This window comes from Oncorhynchus nerka, linkage group LG13, assembly GCF_034236695.1.
Source record: "Oncorhynchus nerka isolate Pitt River linkage group LG13, Oner_Uvic_2.0, whole genome shotgun sequence".
Lineage (NCBI taxonomy): Eukaryota > Metazoa > Chordata > Actinopteri > Salmoniformes > Salmonidae > Oncorhynchus > Oncorhynchus nerka.
The window spans coordinates 73,415,491-73,436,873 of NC_088408.1; the positions used below are offsets into that span (position 1 = coordinate 73,415,491).

Here is a 21,383-nt window from a genome sequence, read left to right on the forward strand (position 1 = left end):
CCCCACCCACCCCACACACACACACACACACAGGAGAACCACCTTTACACCCCCCACACACAGAAGTACCACCCTTATACAGCAGCCCCTACAGTACAGTTGGTGAGACTGTTTACCCTAAGCTTATACCCATGCCCATAGTTTGAGCTGTCTGATGGGTTGTTCTCAACATCAAACCTTATCCCAAATGGAGTGATTGTTTATTCAATCTGCCCCTTCAGGAAAATACTTAGCCAAGCAAAGCTAAAAGATTCCAGAGCAGTTATCAGAACACTGCAGAGCGTGCCAACCAAGACATGGGCAGTCTTCCAGCCAACAGCTCTGCTAGCCAGCCTATCGTTCGGAATTGATGATGCCCTAGATTTAGGGTGCGTTTGTTTGTCTGTCTGTCTGGGGCCTGGGCAGAGCTGCAGGTGTGAGGCTGCTGAAATGAGAAGCGCCCCTTGAAAACACTGTCAAGGTATTGATAGACTGGAGCCGTCTGCTGACAGTTTCATCAAAGCAGTGACAGCTCTGCTGCAGACGACAGATGGACTAACAGCTCTCCACCTCGCCTGGAGCCAGAGACAGAGAGTGAGGGTGAGAAAGATCTAGAGTGACAGACCGAAACAAAGATGAACAGTAGCTAGCTCTTGCCAGATAGACATTTTTTAGACTTGCCCATCATTTAGCCCAGAACCTACTCGATAATAGAGACATCGGCAGGTAGCATAGGGGTTAAGAGCATTGGGCCAGTAAGTGAAAGGTCACTGGTTCAAATCCCATAGACGACGAGGTGAAAAATCTATCTGTGCTCTTGAGCAAGGCACTTAACCCAAATTCCTCCTGTAAGTTGCTCTGGATAAAAGCGTCTGCTAAATTACTCAAATGTAATGTTTCCACCATACACAAAGTATTTTGCTGTGGGGATATACTGTGTCCAGGTCAACATATTGTGCTTATTTATTACTGACGCCTCTCAGCTTGCTCTCCTCTCTCCTCCAGATATACATGTCCCTTTGTTGAGAAGTTCTCCATTGACATTGAGACGTACTACAAGCCAGACACAGGAAACCAGCCAGACGTCTTCAACATGTCCCCAGCCGAGAAGAGGCTAAGGACTCTGGGTAAGGTGGTGCCAGTATGGGACAAATAGTGGAATATTAGAAGGACAATAGAGCCTCAGACCACAGTGCCCAAGCAGCACTGTTAGTTGATGGTGATGATTTCTCCTCACTATGGACAACTTTCAACTACCTGCAGCAGTAAAGTCAAAATGACAGGTCTAGGTTAGTGGTCTTGTTTGAATAGCCATGGTTATTGTTAAGGGCTTCCTGATGCATGACCTACGGCAGGGTAAGAGTGAAGCTCCTGGGTTCACACAGCAGCCAGTAGAGTAGAGGCCCACTGGTGGCCGTTTGCTTCCACTGCAACTGTTTTTTCTGCATTTTGTTGTGTGACAGTCTAAATTTAAATTGGATTAAATTGTGATTTTGTGTTACTGGCGTAAACAAAATACCCCATAATGTCAAAGTTGAATAAGGTTATTTTATTTTTTACAAATTAATTTTAAAAATTATGCTGAGATGTCTTCTCAAGTATTCAAACCCTTTGTTATCACAAGCCTAGTTAGTTCGGGATTCTAACATGTATTGACTCAGGGGACTGAATACTTATGTAATCAAGATGTATTAGTGTTTTATATAAGAAGCAGTGCAGCTTGGTTGGGTTGTGTTTCAGAGGATGCACGGCTCTCGACCTTCGCCTCTCCGGAGTCCGTACGGGAGTTGCAGCAATGAGACAAGACTGTAACCACCAATTGGATACCACGAAATTGGGAGAAAAAGGGGTAAAAGAAGAAAAAAAAAGAACTACTGAATTTATTTAAGCACCATAGATCAAAGATGGACGAAATCCAAATGCTGTTGTACTCAAAATATATCTTCATAAATAAAAAGGCACAGGGCAAACCCAAAGTGCAAAAATGTAAAGTACTCAGGAAATAGTCGGAGAGATTCCCCTCAGGAAAACAGGTAACATTTACAATGACTGACAAAGTCAAATGGCAGAGGGAGTTTATATACAGTGACAGAGTGGGGATTGGAACCAGGTGTGTGTAATGATGACGAGACAAGTCCGGGGTTGATGAGTGAAGGGCGATTGCCATCAGTATGTTCGGCAGCAGCTAGAAGGCCGGTGATGCCAAACGCCTGAGCTGGATAGGAGGGGGAGCCAAAGCGAAGGCTGATGAGGCGCTGCTCCAGCCGCCGGGGCTCCGCCAACCTTCGGTATGACCCCGGAGACGTGGTGCAGGTCGGTTGGGACGACGCCTGTGGAAGTCCCTGATGAGAGAACGATCCAAGATGTCCTGCACCGGAACCCAGCACCGCTCTTCTGGACCGTACCCCTCCCAGTCGACCAGGTACTGGAGAAGCCCCCCACGACTCTGTGAGTCCAACAAGCTGCGGACGGAGTACGCCGGGGCCCCCTCGACGTCCAAGGGAGGGGGTGGTGTGTTGTGGGGTCCAGCACTAGCCAAGGGACCAGCTGCCACCGGCCTGAGGAGAGTTCTATGAAATGAGGGTGAGATACTGTAATTGTCGGGAGATGTAATCTGTACGTCACTGCTTTGACTCCTCAGGACTTTGAACAGCCTCACAAACCGTGGGCTCAGCTTTCGGCAGGGCAGGCGGAGGGGCAGGTCCTTTGTAGAAAGCCAGACCCTGTCACCGGGGTGAAAGACCGTGGCCCCACTGCGGTCACGATCGACCTGCCGGAGGATGATGCGCTGGAGACAGGTGTGCACGGGGTTCCATACCTCCTCGGCGCGCCGGAACCAATCGTCCACCACAGGATCCTCGATCTGACTCCGGTTCCAGTGTGCCAGGGCCGTCTGATAGCCTAGAACACATTGAAAGGGTGTGAGGTTAGTGGAGGAGTGACAGAGGGAGTTTTGTGCGTATTCTGCCTGAGGCAGAAACTAACTACGAAGGTACCTACCCAGTTCCTGATTTAACCTTTCCATCTGCCCATTTGTTTGGGGACGGTACCTGGAGCTGAGGTTGACCGTGACCCCCAGTTGTTCCATGAAGGTCTTCCAGACCCGGGAGGTGAACTGAGGACCAGGGTCAGACATGATGTTCTCCGGGATCCCGTAGTGCCAGAAGATGTGCGAGAAAAGAGCCTCCGCGGTCAGGGCCGTAGGGAGACCAGTTAGAGGAATCAAACGACAGGCTTTGGAAAACTGGCCCCCAACAACCAAGATGGTGGTGTGCCCCTCCGAGGGGGAGGTCTATGACAAAGTCCATGGAGAGATGGGACCAGGGTTGTTGTGGAACTGGCAGCGGGTGGAGTTTGCCACAGGGAAGGTGTCTTGCTCTGTGCGCAGGTGGAGCAGGTAGAGACGTAAATTCGGATGTCCCAGGATAGGGCACCAGTACTTGGCAGAGAGCCAGTCGATAGTACGGGCTATACCCAGGTTCCCCGACACAGGTGATGTTTGTGCCCAGGCAAGGAGACGGTCCCACACATCAGAGGGCACATAGATACACCCCTCGGTTGTGGGCAGGTGAGGGCTCCTGTCGCAGGGCTCGACGGATGCCCGCATTCACATTCCACACGACAGGAGCCACAATGCGGGACAGTGGAATAATGGGTGTCACTTTCTCCCTCCGATCCTCTGTGTTATTCACCCGGGACAACACATCGGCCTTAACGTTCTTTGATCCCGGCCAGTAGGAGAGGGTAAAGTCAAACCTGGCGAAGAATAGGGCCCACCTGGCCTGATGAGGGTTCAGCCTCTTCGCTGCTTGAATGTACTCCAGTTTCAGTTTCTGTGGTCCGTCCAGACAAGGAATGGGTGTTTAGCACCCTCCAGTCAGAGCCGCCATGCTTTCAGGGCCTTCTTACACACCAGGTGTGTGCCAGCAGTAGGCGTTTGCCAGCAGTAGGTTCAGCAGGAACTAGAAAGACTGCGATGCCGAACGCCTGAGCTGGACAGGAGGGGGAGCCAAAGCGAAGGCTGGTTTGACAGATGTGAATACTTTCTGAAGGCACTGTAAATGTTATTTGTGACACATGTTGAAGTCAGACTCTCTCTTGCAGACCCCATCGACATTGTCAAAGATCCCATCACTCCACATGAGTACTTGCAAGAGGAGGACCCTCGGATCTACAGGTCAGACAAGACCAAGAGAGGCCCTCTGCAGGAGGACTGGATCGAGGAGTACAACAACAACCCGGGGAAGACGCCCATCATGTGTGCTTACAAACTGTGCAAGGTGGAATTCCGCTACTGGGGTATGCAGTCCAAGATTGAGCGCTTCATCCATGATGTAGGTGCGTATGAGATGGGATGAGGCATTGGAAGAGTAGTTTGAACAAAACCTTAACATATCCCTGCCCGGTGTTGGCTATATGAGTGCTTGGTCCAAGAGCAGTAGTGTTTCCATACTACAGGCATGCTGCTGCTGACTAGTTTAGCTAGTAAACGTCACTGACATTGGGTCAAGATGTTAGAGGTGGCGGCCTGATGGGATGCCCTGATGTTTTCTAGTGCTGTCTGTCCAAACTCTCTCCCTCCCCTTTCCCAGGGCTGAGGAAGGTGATGGTGCGGGCCCACCGGCAGGCTTGGTGCTGGCAGGACGAGTGGTATGGCCTGACCATCGAGGACATCAGGCAGCTGGAGCTGGAGACCCAGTTGGCCCTTGCCCAGAAGATGGCCCATTTCAGCCAGACAGAGGAGGCCACCGAGGCCAATGGAGCTGTTTCATCCCCAGACAAGAATCAGGAGGTCAAGGATACCATCAACTCTTTAGAAGCTGAGGAGGTGGTCAGTGCAGGGGGCGGGGGAGACACTCTCCAAACAAAACGAGCAGGGCTCACAAAGCAGTGGTCCACCTCCTCCAGATCCTCCCGCTCATCCAAGAGAGGAGGTGAGATGTTTGAGCTCAATTGTCTGTATCTGTGTGGATGTATTGGACTGTTGACAATTCATTTTCCTAAATGTAATTTTACAAGCAGGTGGTGTTAGTGAGTATGTATCTAGGTGCTGTAGCTTCAGTACCACTGTCACAGCTTTATCCAGATCTTTTCCACCTGCTTAAAAAACTATCTTACAGACAGTACAACCCCTGTCCCCATCCCCACCTCTAAGCAGCAGTCAGAATCCTGCCTGCCACCTGGACCCTCTGTCTCTCAACCAGCCATACTAATTTCACCCGGTATCACTCCCCTCTCTGGAGCTCTCCTGGGCTATTTATAGCGGCAGTATTGACATTACAGGCTAGAGGAGGCTGACGCTCTACACACTGACCCTCCGCTCCACCCCTGCGGCTCCCATCTATGGGCTGACAGGCACAGCTGCGCTTCCCAGCCCATGAGCATCCAGCATGTGCCAGCCAGGGTTTCAAAGAGACCCCCTCCCCTCCCCACTCCTCCTTGGTGATCATATTGGAGGCAAACAACAAAGATATATGATGGACAGTCCTGCTTTTAGTCCAGGCTTTTTTTCTGTGTGCTAATTGGCTGTCTGTGTGTTCGTGGTTTATGTGTTACATTGTACTCCACTCTTCACCCCCTTCTGAACACTGCGCAATCCTTCTGTGATCAAGTCAAGCATTACAGACACTGTTGAGTGTTTATATAACACTGTGTGTGTGTCATTTTGAGCATATGTCAGTAAGAATATGATTCACTTGGGTCTTAAAATAACAGCGGTACTGTTTGTTTCCCTCCCCTATTTGTGTGTTTCAGCGAGCCCGTCACGCCACAGCCTCTCTGAATGGAGGATGCAGAGCATTGCACGAGACTCCGAGGACAGCTCAGAGGAGGAGTTCTTTGATGCTCATGGTAAATCCACCGTTTTGATAAAGTCATCTTAAAAGCCTAGAGTAGGTTAGAGTAGACAATACTAGTAGTGTGTTCCCTTTCCCATAATCTTCTTGGTGCTTCCTCGTCTGACTCTACATGTCTCTTCAACACAGATCAGTTTTTAAGCTACCCAAATACCCAGCATGCTTTGGGCCTGAGGTTGAAATAGGTGGGTGTAGCTCGACACACGGTTGTTCATCTGTTGGGTGAGGCCAGGAGATGACTCAACACGGGTTGGCTTGTCTTGAAGAAGTGCTGAAATCATCACCCTTCACCTGTTCCCCATTGCCAAAACAATCTCACCCTGCCCTCACACACACACATGCACACACACAAACATGTGCACACACACTCACACACATTCCCTGTGGTGAGTCAATCATCCCATCAAGTCAATCCATGAAACGATGTTCTACTGTGTGTAGGGGTATGTTTGGAAGCATGGTTAACTTAGTTGTTCTATATGACATAATGAATCAAGAAGTATGAATAACAGGTCATCAAATAAGAATAATAAAGTATGGCATATTTTCTTTTTATCTATTTATTTCTATGCTATTTGGTTGTCATTTCTATCTACATGATGAAACTGTTCATGATATGTCATGAATTAACTGCATTTGCATTTATCTGCATGTTCAAATACATATACAGTGGCTTGCGAAAGTAAGCCAGTCTCTATTGCACTCCACACGGCCCTTTCCCACCTGGACAAAAGGAACACCTATGTCAGAATGCTGTTCATTGACTACAGCTCAGCGTTCAACACCATAGTACCCTCAAAGCTCATCACCAAGCTAAGGATCCTGGGACTAAACACCTCCCTCTGCAACTGGATCCTGGACTTCCTGACAGGCCGCCCCCAGGTGGTGAGGGTAGGTAGTAACACATCTGCCACACTGATCCTCAACACTGGAGCTCCCCAGGGGTGCGTGCTCAGTCCCCTCCTGTACTCCCTGTTCACCCACGACTGTATGGCCAGGCACGACTCCAACACCATCATTAAGTTTGCTGACGACACAACAGTGGTAGGTAGGCCTGATCACTGACAACAACGAGACAGCCTATAGGGAGAAGGTCAGAGACCTGGCCGGGTGGTGCCAGAATAACAGCCTATCCCTCAATGTGACCAAGACTAAGGAGATGATTGTGGACTACAGGAAAAGGAGCACCGAGCACGTCCCCATTCTCATCGACGGGGCTGTAGTGGAGCAGGTTGAGAGCTTCAAATTCCTTGGTGTCCACATCAACAACCAACTAGATTGGTCCTAGCACACCAAGACAGTTGTGAATAGGGCCTATTCCCCCTCAGGAAACTAAAAAGATGTGGCATGGGTCCTGAGATCCTCAAAAGGTTCTACAGCTGCACCATCGAGAGCACCCTGACCGGTTGCATCACTGCCTGGTATGGCAATTGCTCCGCCTCTGACCGCAAGGCACTTCAGAGGGTAGTGCGTACGGCCCAGTACATCACTGGGGCAAAGCTGCCTGCCATCCAGGACCTCTACACCAGACGGTGTCAGAGGAAGGCCCTAAAAATTGTCAAAGACACCAGCCACCCCAATCATAGACTGTTCTCTCTACTACCGCATGGCAAGCGATACCGGAGTGCCAAGTCTAGGACAAAAAGGCTTCTCAACAGTTTTTACCCCCAAGCCAAAAGACTCCTGAACAGGTAACCAAATGGTTACCCGGACTATTTGCATTGTGGGTCCCCCCCCCCCCAACCCCTCTTTTACGCTGCTGCTACTCTCTGTTTATCTTATATTCATAGTCACTTTAACTATCCATTAATGTACATACTATCTAAATTGGCCCGACCAATCAGTGCTTCCGCACATTGGCTAACCGGGCTATCTGCATTGTGTACCATCACCCGCCAACCCCTCTTTTTACGCTTCTGCTACTCTCTGTGCAACATACAGTGGGGAGAACAAGTATTTGATACACTACCGATTTTGCAGGTTTTCCTACTTACAAAGCATGTAGAGGTCTGTAATTTTTATCATAGGTACACTTCAACTGTGAGAGACGGAATCTAAAACAAAAATCCAGAAAATCACATTGTATGATTTTTAAGTAATTAATTAGCATTTTATTGCATGACATAAGTATTTGATACATTAGAAAAGCAGAACTTAATATTTGGTACAGATACCTTTGTTTGCAATTACAGAGATCATACGTTTCCTGTAGTTCTTGACCAGGTTTGCACACACTGCAGCAGGGATTTTGGCCCACTCCTCCATACAGACCTTCTCCAGATCCTTCAGGTTTTGGGGCTGTCGCTGGGCAATACGGACATTCAGCTTCCTCCAAAGATCTTCTATTGGGTTCAGGTCTGGAGACTGGCTAGGCCACTCCAGGACCTTAAGATACTTCTTACGAGCCACTCCTTAGTTGCCCTGGCTGTGTGTTTCGGGTTGTTGTCATGCTGGAAAACTCAGCCATGACCCATCTTCAATGCTCTTACTGAGGGAAAGAGGTTGTTGGCCAAGATCTCGCGATACATGGCCCCATCAATCCTTCCCTCAATACGGTGCAGTCGTCCTGTCCCCTTTGCAGAAAAGCATCCCCAAAGAATGATGTTTCCACCTCCATGCTTCACGGTTGGGATGGTGTTCTTGGGGTTGTACTCATCCTTCTTCCTCCTCCAAACACGGCGAGTGGAGTTTAGACCAAAAATCTATTTTTTTGTCTCATCAGACCACATAACCTTCTCCCATTCCTCCTCTGGATCATCCAGATGGTCATTGGCAAACTTCAGACGGGCCAGGACATGTGCTGACTTGAGCAGGGGGACCTTGCGTGCGCTGCAGGATTTTAATCCATGACGGCGTAGTGTGTTACTAATGGTTTTCTTTGAGACTGTGGTCCCAGCTCTCTTCAGGTCATTGACCAGGTCCTGCCTTGTAGTTCTGGGCTGATCCCTCACCTTCCTCATGATCATTGATGCCCCACAAGGTGAGATCTTGCATGGAGCCCCAGACCGAGGGTGATTGACCATCATCTTGAACTTCTTCCATTTTCTAATAATTGCGCCAACAGTTGTTGCCTTCTCAACAAGCTGCTTGCCTATTGTCCTGTAGTCCATCCTAGCCTTGTGCAAGTCTACAATTTTACCCCTGATGTCCTTACACAGCTCTCTGGTCTTTGTGGAGAGGTTGGAGTCTGTTTGATTGATTGTGTGGACAAGTGTCTTTTATACAGGTAACGAGTTCAAACAGGTGCAGTTAATACAGGTAATGAATGGAGAACAGGTGGGCTTCTTAAAGAAAAACTAACAGGTCTGTGAGAGCTGGAATTCTACTGGTTGGTAGGTGATCAAATACTTATGTCATGCAATAAAATGCAAATTAATTACTAAAAATCATACAATGTGATTTTCTGGATTTTTGTTTTAGATTCCGTCTCTCACAGTTGAAGTGTACCTATGATAAAAATTACAGACCTCTACATGCTTTGTAAATAGGAAACACTGACGATTTTGCAGGTTATCAAATACTTGTTCTCCCCACTGTATATGCATAGTCACTTTAACGATACCTACATGTACATACTACCTCAATAGGGGTGGCAGGGTAGCCTAGTGGTTAGAGCGTTGGACTAGTAACCGGAAGGTTGCAAGTTCAAACCCCCAAGCTGACAAGGTACAAATCTGTCGTTCTGCCCCTGAACAGGCAGTTAACCCACTGTTCCTAGGTCGTCATTGAAAATAAGAATTTGTTCTTAACTGACTTGCCTAGTTAAATAAAGGTTAAAAAAATAAGCCTGACTAACAGGTCTGTATGCTACTCTTTTTTCAAATGTCTTTTTACTTTTGTTTTATTTCTTTACTTACACACCTTTTTTCCCGCACCATTGGTTAGAGCCTGTAAGTAAGCATTTCACTTAAGCGTGCATAACTATTCACCCCCCCAAAGTCAATACTTTGTAGAGCCACCTTTTGCAGCAATTACAGCTGCAAGTCTCTTGGGATATGTCTCTATAAGCCTGACTAACAGGTGTCTGTATATAGCCTTGCTACTCTTTTTTCAAATGTCTTTTTACTTTTGTTTTATTTCTTTACTTACACACCTTTTTTTCCGCACCATTGGTTAGAGCCTGTAAGTAAGCATTTCACTTAAGCGTGCATAACTATTCACCCCCCTCCAAAGTCAATACTTTGTAGAGCCACCTTTTGCAGCAATTACAGCTGCAAGTCTCTTGGAATATGTCTCTATAAGCTTGGCGCATCTAGCCACTGGGATTTTTGCCCATTCTTCTAGGCAAAACTGCTCCAGCTTCTTCAAGTTGGATGGGTTCTGCTGATGTACAGCAATCTTTAAGTCATACCACAGATTCTCAATTGGATTGAGGTCTGGGCTTTGACTAGGCCATTCTAAGACATTTAAATGTTTCCCCTTAAATCACCTGAGTGTCGCTTTAGCAGTATGCTTAGGGTCATACTCCTGCTGGAAGGTGAACCCCCGTCTCAGTCTCAAATCTCTGGAAGACTGAAACAGGTTTCCCTCAAGAATTTCCCTGTATTTAGCGCCATCCTTCAATTCGGACCAGTTTCCCAGTCCCTGCCGATGAAAAACATCCCCACAGCATGATGCTGCCACCACCATGCTTCACTGGGGATGGTGTCCTTGGGGTGATGAGAGGTGTTGGGTTTGTGCCAGACATAACGTTTTCCTTGATGGACAAAAAGCTATTTTAGTCTCATCTGACCAGAGTTCCTTCTTCCATATGTTTGGGGAGTCTTCCACATGCCTTTTGGCAAACACAACATGTTAGCTTATTTTTTTCTGGACACTCTTCTGTAAAGCCCAGCTCGGTGGAGTGTACGGCTTAAAGTGGTCATATGGACAGATACTCCAATCTCCGCTGTGGAGCTTTTCAGCTCCTTCAGGGTTTTCTTTGGTCTCTTTGTTGCCTCTCTGATTAATGCCCTCCTTGCCTGGTCTGTGAATTTTGGTGGGTGGCCCTCTCTTGGCAGGTTTGTTGTGGTGCCATATTCTTTCCATTTTTTTATAATAGATTTAATGATGCTCCGTGAGATGTTCAAAGTTTCTGATATTTTTTATAACCAACCCTGATCTGTACTTCTCCACAACTTCGTCCCTGACCTATTTGGAGAGCTCCTTGGTCTTCATAGTGCTGCTTGCTTGGTGATGCCCCTTCCTTAGTGGTGTTGCAGACTCTGGGGTCTTTCAGAACAGGTGTATATATACTGAGATCATGTGACACTTAATTGCACACAAGTGGACTTTATTTAACTAATTATGCAACTTCTGAAGGTAATTAGTTGTACCAGATCTTATTTAGTGGCTTCATAGCAAAGGGGGTGAATATATATGCACGCACCAATTTTCAATTTTTTATTTTTCAGAATTTTTTGTAACAAGTAATGTTTTTCATTTCACTTCACCAATTTGGACTATTTTGTGTATGTCCATGACATGAAATCCAAATAAAAATCTATTTAAATTACAGGTTGTAATGCAACAAAATAGGAAAAACGTCAAGGGGGGGTGAATACTTTTGCAGACACTGTAGCTGTATGCTTTTGGTGTTTGTGCCATTATTTATGTTCACAATGAGATGATAAATTGTTGTTTCATGCATGGATTCATCTGTTTTTCACTAAGCATCATACAGTGGTTTATACATCATGCATAACCCAGTATGTGTCTATCTGGATTCTTCAACTTATCATTGGACACCTGATTAGTTCATTTAAATCAGCTACAATGTGGAAACTAAATGCTGAAACACAATGAACAATACCTCATTACAACTCTTCTTTTATAACAAGCTACTCAGTCGCTTCATGAGATAGTTTCTTAAGAATGAACTGAGCCAACTTTGCCATATGAGGAAGGATTTCTAGTATGAGCAACGATTTCTAGAGCAGGTGTCTTGTGGGGTTGTAATGTAATAGGGCAGTAAGCACTGAGCACTGATATTGTCTCCACTGAATCTTGACATTTTCCTTGTGAGTACTGTAGTATATCATAAGAGTTGAGAACACCCATGCCTCCACCCTGTCTCTGTTTGGGCCATTCATTAAGATGACCATGATCAGATGGTGATGCGATCATAGAGATTACAAGGATGACAAAAGCGTACATACAGGCATATGTAGGACAATGTCAAGTCATATAGTAGGCATAAACATTGAGTGTACAGAACATTAGGAACACCTAGCTAATATTGAGTTGCACCCCCCTTTTGCCCTCAGAACAGCTTCAATTCATTGGGCATGGACTCTAAAAGGAGTTAAAAACGTTCCATAGGGATTCTGGCCCATGTTGACTCCAATGCTTCCCACAGTAGTATCAAGTTGGCTAGATGTCCTTTGGGTGGTGGACCATCCTTGATAAACGGGAAACTGTTGAGGGTGAAAGACCCAGCAGCGTTGCAGTTCTTGACACAAACCGGTGTGCCTGCACCTACTACTGTACCCTGTTCAAAGGCACTTAAATATTTACCCTCTGAATGGCACACATACACACATCCATGTCTCAATTGTCTCAAGGCTTAAAAATCCTTCTTTAACCTGTCTCCTCCCTGTCTGTTACACTGATTGAAGTGGATTTAACAAGTGACATCAATAAGGGATCATAGCGTTCTGGTAGTCTATGTCATGGAAAGAGCTGTTCTTCATGTTTTGTACACTCAGTTTAAATAGCCATAACATTTTATCTATAATCATAGTGCCACTACAGTACCAGTCAAAGTTTGGACTCATTTACTCATTCAAGGGTTTTTCTTTATTTTGACTATTTTCTACATTGTAGAATAATAGTGAAGACATCAAAACTATGAAATAACACACATAGATTCACGTAGTAACCAAATAAGTGTTAAAAAAATCAAAATATATTTTATATTTGAGATTCTTCAAAGTAGACACCCAACAAGGGCTCAGCATATGTGGGAACTCCTTCAAGAATGTTGGAAAGCATTCCTCATGAAGCTGGTTGAGAGAATGCCAAGAGTGTGTAAAGCTGTCATCAGGGCAAAGGGTGGCTACTTTGAAGAATCTCAAATATATTTTGATTTGGTAAAACACTTTTTTGATTCTTACATGATTCCAATTGTGTTATTTCATAGTTTTGATGTCTTCACTATTATTCTACAATGTAGAAAATGGTACAAATAAAGAAAACTCTTGAATTAGTAAATGTGTCCAAACTTTTGACTGGTACTGTACTTGCACTGTATCCAATTCATTACATTTGATGTTAGTTCATGTGGACATGATTAAACCAATGTGACGCATGAATGCTACTGTTTTGTAGCATCATTCTAATCAATTTGTGCTGAAAAGTGTTTGATTGAACTCAGATAAATGCTCATGTATAAGCTTTTCAACTGCTCAGCTCCTTTAACTGGTCGGAGCTTCTCCCTGATCTGTGCAACCGAGGACCAGTAAACATTTTTATGGACTTAAACGAGTGGTGACCTTTTGATAAAGCAGACGTGCTTAGGCTACAGTATGTGTAATGTGATTTCACCGAAGGATCTAGTGGCTTGTTGATTCAATTGAGCAGGCAATGCTATTTCAAAACCACTGGTTTTCAGAGGAACATGCAGGGTAGCAATTACTTTATTGATCAGTATTCATATGTATTTATCTTGAAGGAGTGGTCACATGGCCACATAATGTAATATGGTAGGGATCAGGGTGTATGTTTGTCTCTATCTGTACTCAGACAGTACATGGAGGACCCTTTCACATTTGTGAACATATAACTGTCTAAAACATTTGGTGTTATATACTGAAGATGAGATAAAGTGGCATATTGACTTGCAGGTGTTATGCTTGATAATTCCATTTTTGTAAAAATCACGTCTGTCCCTTCTCCCCCACAGAGGACTTGTCAGGTGATGAAGAGGTCTTTCCCAATGAGATTGCCAAGTGGAACTCTAACGACCTCATGGACAAGATTGAGTCGGCTGATGCAGAAGACACCCCTGGTATGGAGAGGAGCGCTGTGTGTGTTGTATGGTGGGAGATTTAGTTTGTGTCAAAGTTTCCTTTTACTGACAGTATTATATTACTCTGATTCTCAATGGTAAAGTGTGTCTGTGGATGTTTCTGCAGGAGAGCTATACAAGGACATGGCAGGGGACTATGAAAGGGAGGCCGGTGATGAGAGACTAGATGAGGTAGGTACCTGTGAGGGTGAATGGCTTTCCAACCGAACATTGGTATACCAACAACACCATGACAGCCATATTCTGACAAAATATCAACATTGAACATGCATGAGGAATAAGCTAAAAGGAAACTTCAATCACAGTCACTAAAGTGTTCTAGCTTAACAGTAGGCGTTGATGTGTAATACTCTGCTTAGGGCTTTAGTTGTGGAAGTCAGAGAGGGGTCCACTCCAGCCTCTCTGTCCTCTTGTGTTCAGATGCGTGACTCTGTTAGCAACCAAGCCAATAGTTCTGCCATTCCCACCATCACCATAACAAAGCACCAGTCAGTAAGTAAACTTCCTGTCCCATTGCATTATGGGCCAGAGTAGATCCACAGAGACCCTAACAGACCCAGTACTAACCGCCCTGGCCCAGCCCCAGCCTACCCCTTCTCTATCCCTTGTGAAATGTCCTCTGTCTTGCCGTGGAGTTTACAGTGTACAGCCTCTGAAGAATATGAGTTTTGGATTCATCAACTCTGTAAAAAAATGGAAAACTGCACATTATGTTTTCCCTTTTTATGTGAATGTGGTTTTGTATTTTGTCACGAACCGGCTCAAAGCCCGTAACAAAAGGGAGACAACGTGTAGATAAGGATTAACAAGATATATATTTATTAAATAAAGTAAACTAAGTGTTTTGCATGCATGAATTTGATAATGCAGGGTGTTGAAAGGTGCCAAAGCAAACAACCAAAAGGCCACAAAGATTCACAACAAAATCTGTAAAGGTGTCTGCATGGAGAGAGTCTCCTCCATGAATGTGGAAGAGGTCTATTTATCCTGGGAGACACCGGGCCCAGGTGTGTCTGCATGGAGAGAGTCTCCTCCATGAATGGGGAAGTGGTGTATTTATCCTGGGAGACACCGGGCCCAGGTGTGTCTGCATGGAGAGAGTCTCTTCCATGAATGTGGAAGAGGTCTATTTATCCTGGGACACACCGGGCCCAGGTGTGTCTGCATGGAGAGAGTCTCCTCCATGAATGGGGAAGTGGTGTATTTATCCTGGGAGACACCGGGCCCAGGTGTGTCTGCATGGAGAGAGTCTCTTCCATGAATGTGGAAGAGGTCTATTTATCCTGGGACACACCGGGCCCAGGTGTGTCTGCATGGAGAGAGTCTCCTCCATGAATGGGGAAGTGGTGTATTTATCCTGGGAGACACCGGGCCCAGGTGTGTCTGCATGGAGAGAGTCTCCTCCATGAATGGGGAAGTGGTGTATTTATCCTGGGAGACACCGGGCCCAGGTGTGTCTGCATGGAGAGAGTCTCTTCCATGAATGTGGAAGAGGTCTATTTATTCTGGGACACACCGGGCCCAGGTGTGTCTGCATGGACAGAGTCTCCTCCATGAATGGGGAAGTGGTGTATTTATCCTGGGAGACACCGGGCCCAGGTGTGTCTGCATGGAGAGAGTCTCCTCCATGAATGGGGAAGTGGTGTATTTATCCTGGGACACACCGGGCCCAGGTGTGTCTGCATGGAGAGAGTCTCCTCCATGAATGGGGAAGTGGTGTATTTATCCTGGGACCCACCGGGCCCAGGTGTTTCCCATGTAGCTGATGACCCTCTCAACTCCGCTCATCGGCATCCTAATAAGGAAACAAGAACAAAGAGAGAATACTGCAGACAGAGTGGGAGGGTCGTCACAATTTGTATACAAATGTGTCTTTACCCTTGGCTTATGTTGTTCTTGGCTTGTTGTTGTGGTTGGCTAAGTTGGAAGCGTTTGCAGTGTGACCAGCTGGGGTGTTGGTTGGTCCAGTGTCTCTTAATGATGCTCTAATGCTGTCTGAGTGTGCAGATGGAAGCTGGACGGGCATGCTGTTGTGATGCTACATTACTATTGCTTTACTATCAATATTGCGTTACCAGAAGGGTGACATCACATATAGACTTCCTGTGATTCATGTCTGAAGGAAGTGGAAGTGCACACTGAACACACAATGAGATGTATCAGTATACACTACAAAACATTAAGAACACCTGCTCTTTCCATGATATAGACTGACCAGGTGAATCCAGGTGAAAGCTTTGATCCCTTATTGATGTCACTTGTTAAATCCACTTCAATAAGTGTAGCTGGAGGGGAGGAGACAGGTTAAAGAAGGATTTTTAAGCCTTGAGACAATTGCGACATGGATTGTGTATGTGTGCCATTCAGACGGTGAATGGGCAACACAAAACATCAAAGTGCCTTTGAACGGGGTATGGTAGTATGTACCAGGCGCACTGGTTTGAGTGTGTCAAGAACTGCAATGCTTCTGGGGTTTTCATGCTCAACAGTTTCCCGTGTGTATCAGGAATGGTCCACCACCCAAAGGACATCCAGCCAAATTGACACAACTGTGAGAAGCATTGGACTCAACATGAGCCAGCATTTCTGTGGAACGCTTTCAACACCTTGTAGAGTCCATGCCCCAACGATTTGAGGCTGTTCTGTTGGCTAAAGGGGGTAAGTTAAAAATATGCTCTCATAAACCCAACATTTTCCAGAGTGCCTCATACCTTCTCTTCCCCACACCGAGAGCCCACATATTAAACCGGCAAAACGGGGGTTATCGCTGGTGTAGCGAAATGCTTATGCTCCTAGCTCCAACAGTGGAGTAATACCTAACAATTCAAAACAATACACGCAAATCGGCAAAATAAAGAAATTAATATAGAAATATTAGAACGAGCAATGTCAGAGTCCGGAATATAAATGTATATGAGTATGATGGTGTGTATAGACATTATGGACAGTATATAAATAGAAAATGTGTGTACAGCAGTAGTTATATAGGATGAGCCTTGACTAGAATATAGTATATACATAGTAAGTAGGTAAAACAGTATGTAAACATTATTAAAGTGACCATTATTCAATGACTATGTTCATAGGGCAACAGTCTCTAGGTGCAGGTTTGAGTACCAGCTGGTAGCCGGCTAGTAACAGTGACTAAAGCCAGCTAGTGGTGACTGTTTAACAGTCTGATGTCACTCGGTCCCAGCTTTGATGCACCTGTACTGTCTCCGCCTTCTATATGGTAGCAGGGTGAACAGGCCGTGGCTCGGGTGGCTAGTTTTGTGAGTAAGTCATGAAGCATAGTGTCAGTTGTCATGAATCATTAGCAGCCAAGCCAGAAGCATGGTTCTATGGGTGAATGGCTTCATTTCCCTTGAGTTTAACAGATCTCTCTAATGACCCTCATCCTGCCTTTCCTCTTTCCATCCCATTCACCCCATCAATTCCCCCTCCTTTCCTCTTTCCATCCCATTCACCCCATCAATTCCCCCTCTTTTCCTCTTTACATCCCATTCACCCCATCAATTCCCCCTCCTTTCCTCTTTCCATCCCATTCACCCCATCAATTCCCCCTCTTTTCCTCTTTACATCCCATTCACCCCATCAATTCCCCCTCCTTTCCTCTTTACATCCCATTCACCCCATCAATTCCCCTCTTTCCTCTTTACATCCCATTCACCCCATCAATTCCCCCTCTTTTCCTCTTTACATCCCATTCACCCCATCAATTCCCCCTCTTTTCCTCTTTACATCCCATTCACCCCATCAATTCCCCCTCTTTTCCTCTTCCCATAATAGGACCTCTCCCCTCAGCAGTGTCTGCAGCCTTCTAAGATCCACGTGCTGATCCTGGTGCTACATGGAGGCAACATCCTGGACACAGGAGGAGGGGACCAGACCAGTAAGCAGGGCGATGTCAACACCATCAGCACTGCCTTTGACACAGTGATGCGCTTGCACTATCCCACCGCGCTGGGACGAATCGCCATCCGCCTGGTGCCCTGCCCTGCCATCTGTGCTGAGGCCTTCTCCCTGGTGTCCAAGTGAGGGACACACACACACACTACACAACCGTAGATATTGTAATGTGTACATAACTACAGTACACACACTACTACTACTATTACGAACCTTTCCCCTGTGTGTCCATCCCTGGCTGCAGTCTGAGCCCGTACAGCTATGATGAGAGCTGTCTGTCAAGCAGTCAGGACCACATCCCCCTGGCTGCCCTGCCTCTCCTGGCCACCTCCACCCCCCAGTACCAGGAGGCTGTGGCCACCGTCATCATGAGAGCCAACCAGGTGTACAACGACTTCATCAGGTCCCTGGATGGGACAACCTTCTCTGGCCAGGTGAGGTGCTGCCACTGGCCTGTCAGCCTCTCCATTGTTCCAGGTGTGGGCTGCTCTTTATTTGGAACTCTCAAATGGCAGAACATAATATCTTCAGTCCAAATACTAAGATTCAAGAGCTTGTTCCCTAGTCAAGGAGGAGATACACTTGATTTCTTCTAAAGAACATTCGTTTTGAAGCCGTTTTGCGCCAATTAATTATGTATGTTTTCTGTTTCTGAATTATGTGGGTGTGGGTGTTTACTGTTACTCAGTGTTCTTTTAGATAACCAAAATGAAGCTAGCATTCCATATTTGACACAGGTTCAATTTGGTATAAATTCAAGCCTTTTTATAACAAATTGTCTAAAGCTCACATAATTTAATAGATTGCTCATTCAATACAGGATGTATTTCATCTAGCTTTAGATTTGTGTGTAGGTGTGTGTGTATGTTTGTTTGTGTTTTTACTATCCTTGTGGGGACCAGAAGTCCACTCAAGGATAGTAAAACAAGGACAATTCGGACATTTCGCTACAAGCAAAACAGCTATTTTAGGCATAGGGGTTAGGTTTAGGGTTACGATTACAATTGGGGTTAGGGGTTAAGGTTAAGGGTTAGGGAAAATATGACTTTGAATGGGAATCAATTGTTTGTTTTACTATCCTTGTGGGGACCAAACGTGTGTGTGTGTTTGCTCGGGTGGGTTTGTTTGATTACGTGGTTATGACATCTGATTAGTTTAAAAAGGATTGGACCCTCTTATCTGCATCCTGCTTGATTGATATCTAATGATCTGATCTGTTTTAGTAAATTGACCTGTGACCTCTATGTAGGTGTGCTTGATTGGGGACTGCGTGGGAGGGATCTTGGGGTTTGACGCCTTGTGTATCAGCAACCAGACTATTGGTGAGAGCCAGAACAGCAGCCGCAGGGGAAGTGTAATCAGCGTACAGGTAAGACCCAAACCTTAATGCTTAGCTACTCTACCTGTTCCTAAGCTTTGCCCCTACCCCAAATCCCAGACACTCAACCAGTAGCTCTTATTCACCCTAAATACAAGTTACAGCCCTCCACTATTTCACCACCACATTTCTCCTCAAGAAAGGACACTTATCCAACACCCATCCTCGTTCTGGTGCTGTTTGCTTATCGGTCAAGTTCACTGTACATTCCCCAACCTCTGTCCTTCTCCGCATACCTCCCTGCAGGACCAGGACCTCCTCTCTCCAGGGATCATCATCAACAGTGGGTATGGCTCTGCCTCTCCCACCCTGGAGAGCAGCCGCCACCTGAGCCGCAGCAACATTGACATCCCCCGATCAGGAGGACCAGATGACCCCAAGAGACAGCTGCCCCGGAAGACGAGCGACTCCTCCACATATGAGTTGGACACCATCAAACACCACCAGGCCTTCCTGACTAGGTGTGACAGGGGTTACATTACTACAGTTACATGACATCATTGATGTAGCTGATGGTTAATATTGTTACTGTACTGAGAAGGGTATATGGCTATGCATGTGATATTGTAGAGTCATGGGTTGCTATAATCGTTTACCTACATTGGTCTCTGTTTCTCTTATTGTATGCTGTGTTTGTGTGTATACAGTAGATGTGGGTGTGCTTCCCTCCTTGTGACCCTGACTGTTTGTCTGTTGTCGCCTCAGCCTCCACTCCAGTGTTCTGCGGACCGACCCGTCCTCACGCAGGTCCAGCAGCAGCACCTTTCAGGATGCAGGCTCTCAGGGGAAGTTTGAATTTGAGGTGGCAGACTTCTTCCTCTTTGGCTCTCCTCTGGGCCTTGTCCTCGCCCTGAGGAAGACTGTCATTCCTGTGCTGGACGGTAAGCCCACTTAAACAGAGGTAAAAATTAATAAAGTTCCTTCAAAATGTGTTATTTAAGCAATAAGGTACGAGGGGGTGGTATATGGCCAATATACCACGGCTAAGGGATGTTCTTAAGCGCAACTCAATGCGGAGTGCCTGGATACAGCCCTTAGCCATGGTATATTGGCCATATACCACAAACCCGCTAGGTGCCATATTTCTATTATAAACTGGTTAGCAATGTAATTAGAGCAGTAAAAATAATGTTTTGTCATACCCGTGGTATACGGTCTGATATACCGGGGCTGTCAGCCAATCAGCATTCAGGGCGAGACCACCCCATTTATAATTAACATTTAAAAGTGGTGTGGTCTGAATTGGGTAGTGAAAACCTAGGAGGTACTGTGGGGTCTTATCTCCTTGAAATCCCCTTCTCCTTTACACGCTGCCACTAGTTACCACAAAGTCAGAAGGCCCGCCTACTCGACCAATCAGATGAGGGAGTGTGGTGACACGTATTCCGGTTCGTGGGAAACGCCTAATTTTCAAAATGGCATAGCTTGAGTTCAAGTTTGTGGACTAAATACATTCGGGAACAAGGATTGGCAACGTCATTAACATTCATAACATTGAACAAGGACAAAAGTTTTGGGCAAAAGGGTAAGTTGTCTTTTCTTTTTAGATAACTAGTAAGGAGCTTTTGCTACTCTCGTCTAAAATGAGATAGCTAGCATAAGGGATTCCATTCCAAGCACAGAGTTATTCTATTTTATAGAGCAACGTTGTTAGTTTCCCTACAAGCCTTTCATTCTAATAGTAATATATCATTGTTGACCTTCAACAGATGCACAGCCTTTGGCAGGGAAAAAACTCAGTCTCCCATTCAATGGTGTTCCATTTCAAGTTGTGGGTACAACGATGTATGAATGCCACCAGGGGAAAGACAAACAAACAAAAGCCAAAGAGAAATATGCTGGTGAAATTAACAAGAAGGCAGTAAGTTCAAAGACAGATCTCCAAATCTCTTTTGTGGAGACTCAATGTGAAACAGAAATCTGTCAGTACAAGGGCCAGATTTCCAGCACCACTCTCTGTTTTGAAACCCCTCCGTAGGGGTACATATCCCCTCTGTAACGTGTACATATCAAACTGTATTCCTATCATGTAATTATGTGTATAAAAGTACCATGTTTGTAAAGTGTAGGAATAATGTACACTGAGTGTAGAAATCATTAAGGACACCTTCCTAATATTAAGTTGCACCCCCTCCCCCCTTTTGCCCTCAGAACAGCCTTAATTCATCGGAGCATGGACAAGGTGCTGAAAGCGTTCCACAGGGATGCTGGCCCATGTTGACCCCAAGCTTCCCACAGTTGTGGCAAGTTGGCT

General features: G+C 45.8%; 1 protein-coding gene across 1 annotated transcript in view; it reads left to right on the forward strand.

Moving 5' to 3' along the window:
* LOC115140081 (membrane-associated phosphatidylinositol transfer protein 2) overlaps positions 1–21,383 on the forward strand; it is a 97,304-nt gene that overhangs the window by 58,122 nt on the left and 17,799 nt on the right. Inside the window, exons 4-14 of the mRNA XM_029678150.2 lie at positions 985–1,106; positions 4,084–4,317; positions 4,572–4,913; positions 5,734–5,829; positions 13,717–13,821; positions 13,949–14,013; positions 17,632–17,876; positions 17,996–18,185; positions 19,001–19,120; positions 19,376–19,590; positions 19,835–20,010. Of these exons, the coding sequence (XP_029534010.2) occupies positions 985–1,106; positions 4,084–4,317; positions 4,572–4,913; positions 5,734–5,829; positions 13,717–13,821; positions 13,949–14,013; positions 17,632–17,876; positions 17,996–18,185; positions 19,001–19,120; positions 19,376–19,590; positions 19,835–20,010 (1,910 nt within the window). The remainder of the gene's footprint in view (positions 1–984; positions 1,107–4,083; positions 4,318–4,571; positions 4,914–5,733; positions 5,830–13,716; positions 13,822–13,948; positions 14,014–17,631; positions 17,877–17,995; positions 18,186–19,000; positions 19,121–19,375; positions 19,591–19,834; positions 20,011–21,383) is intronic.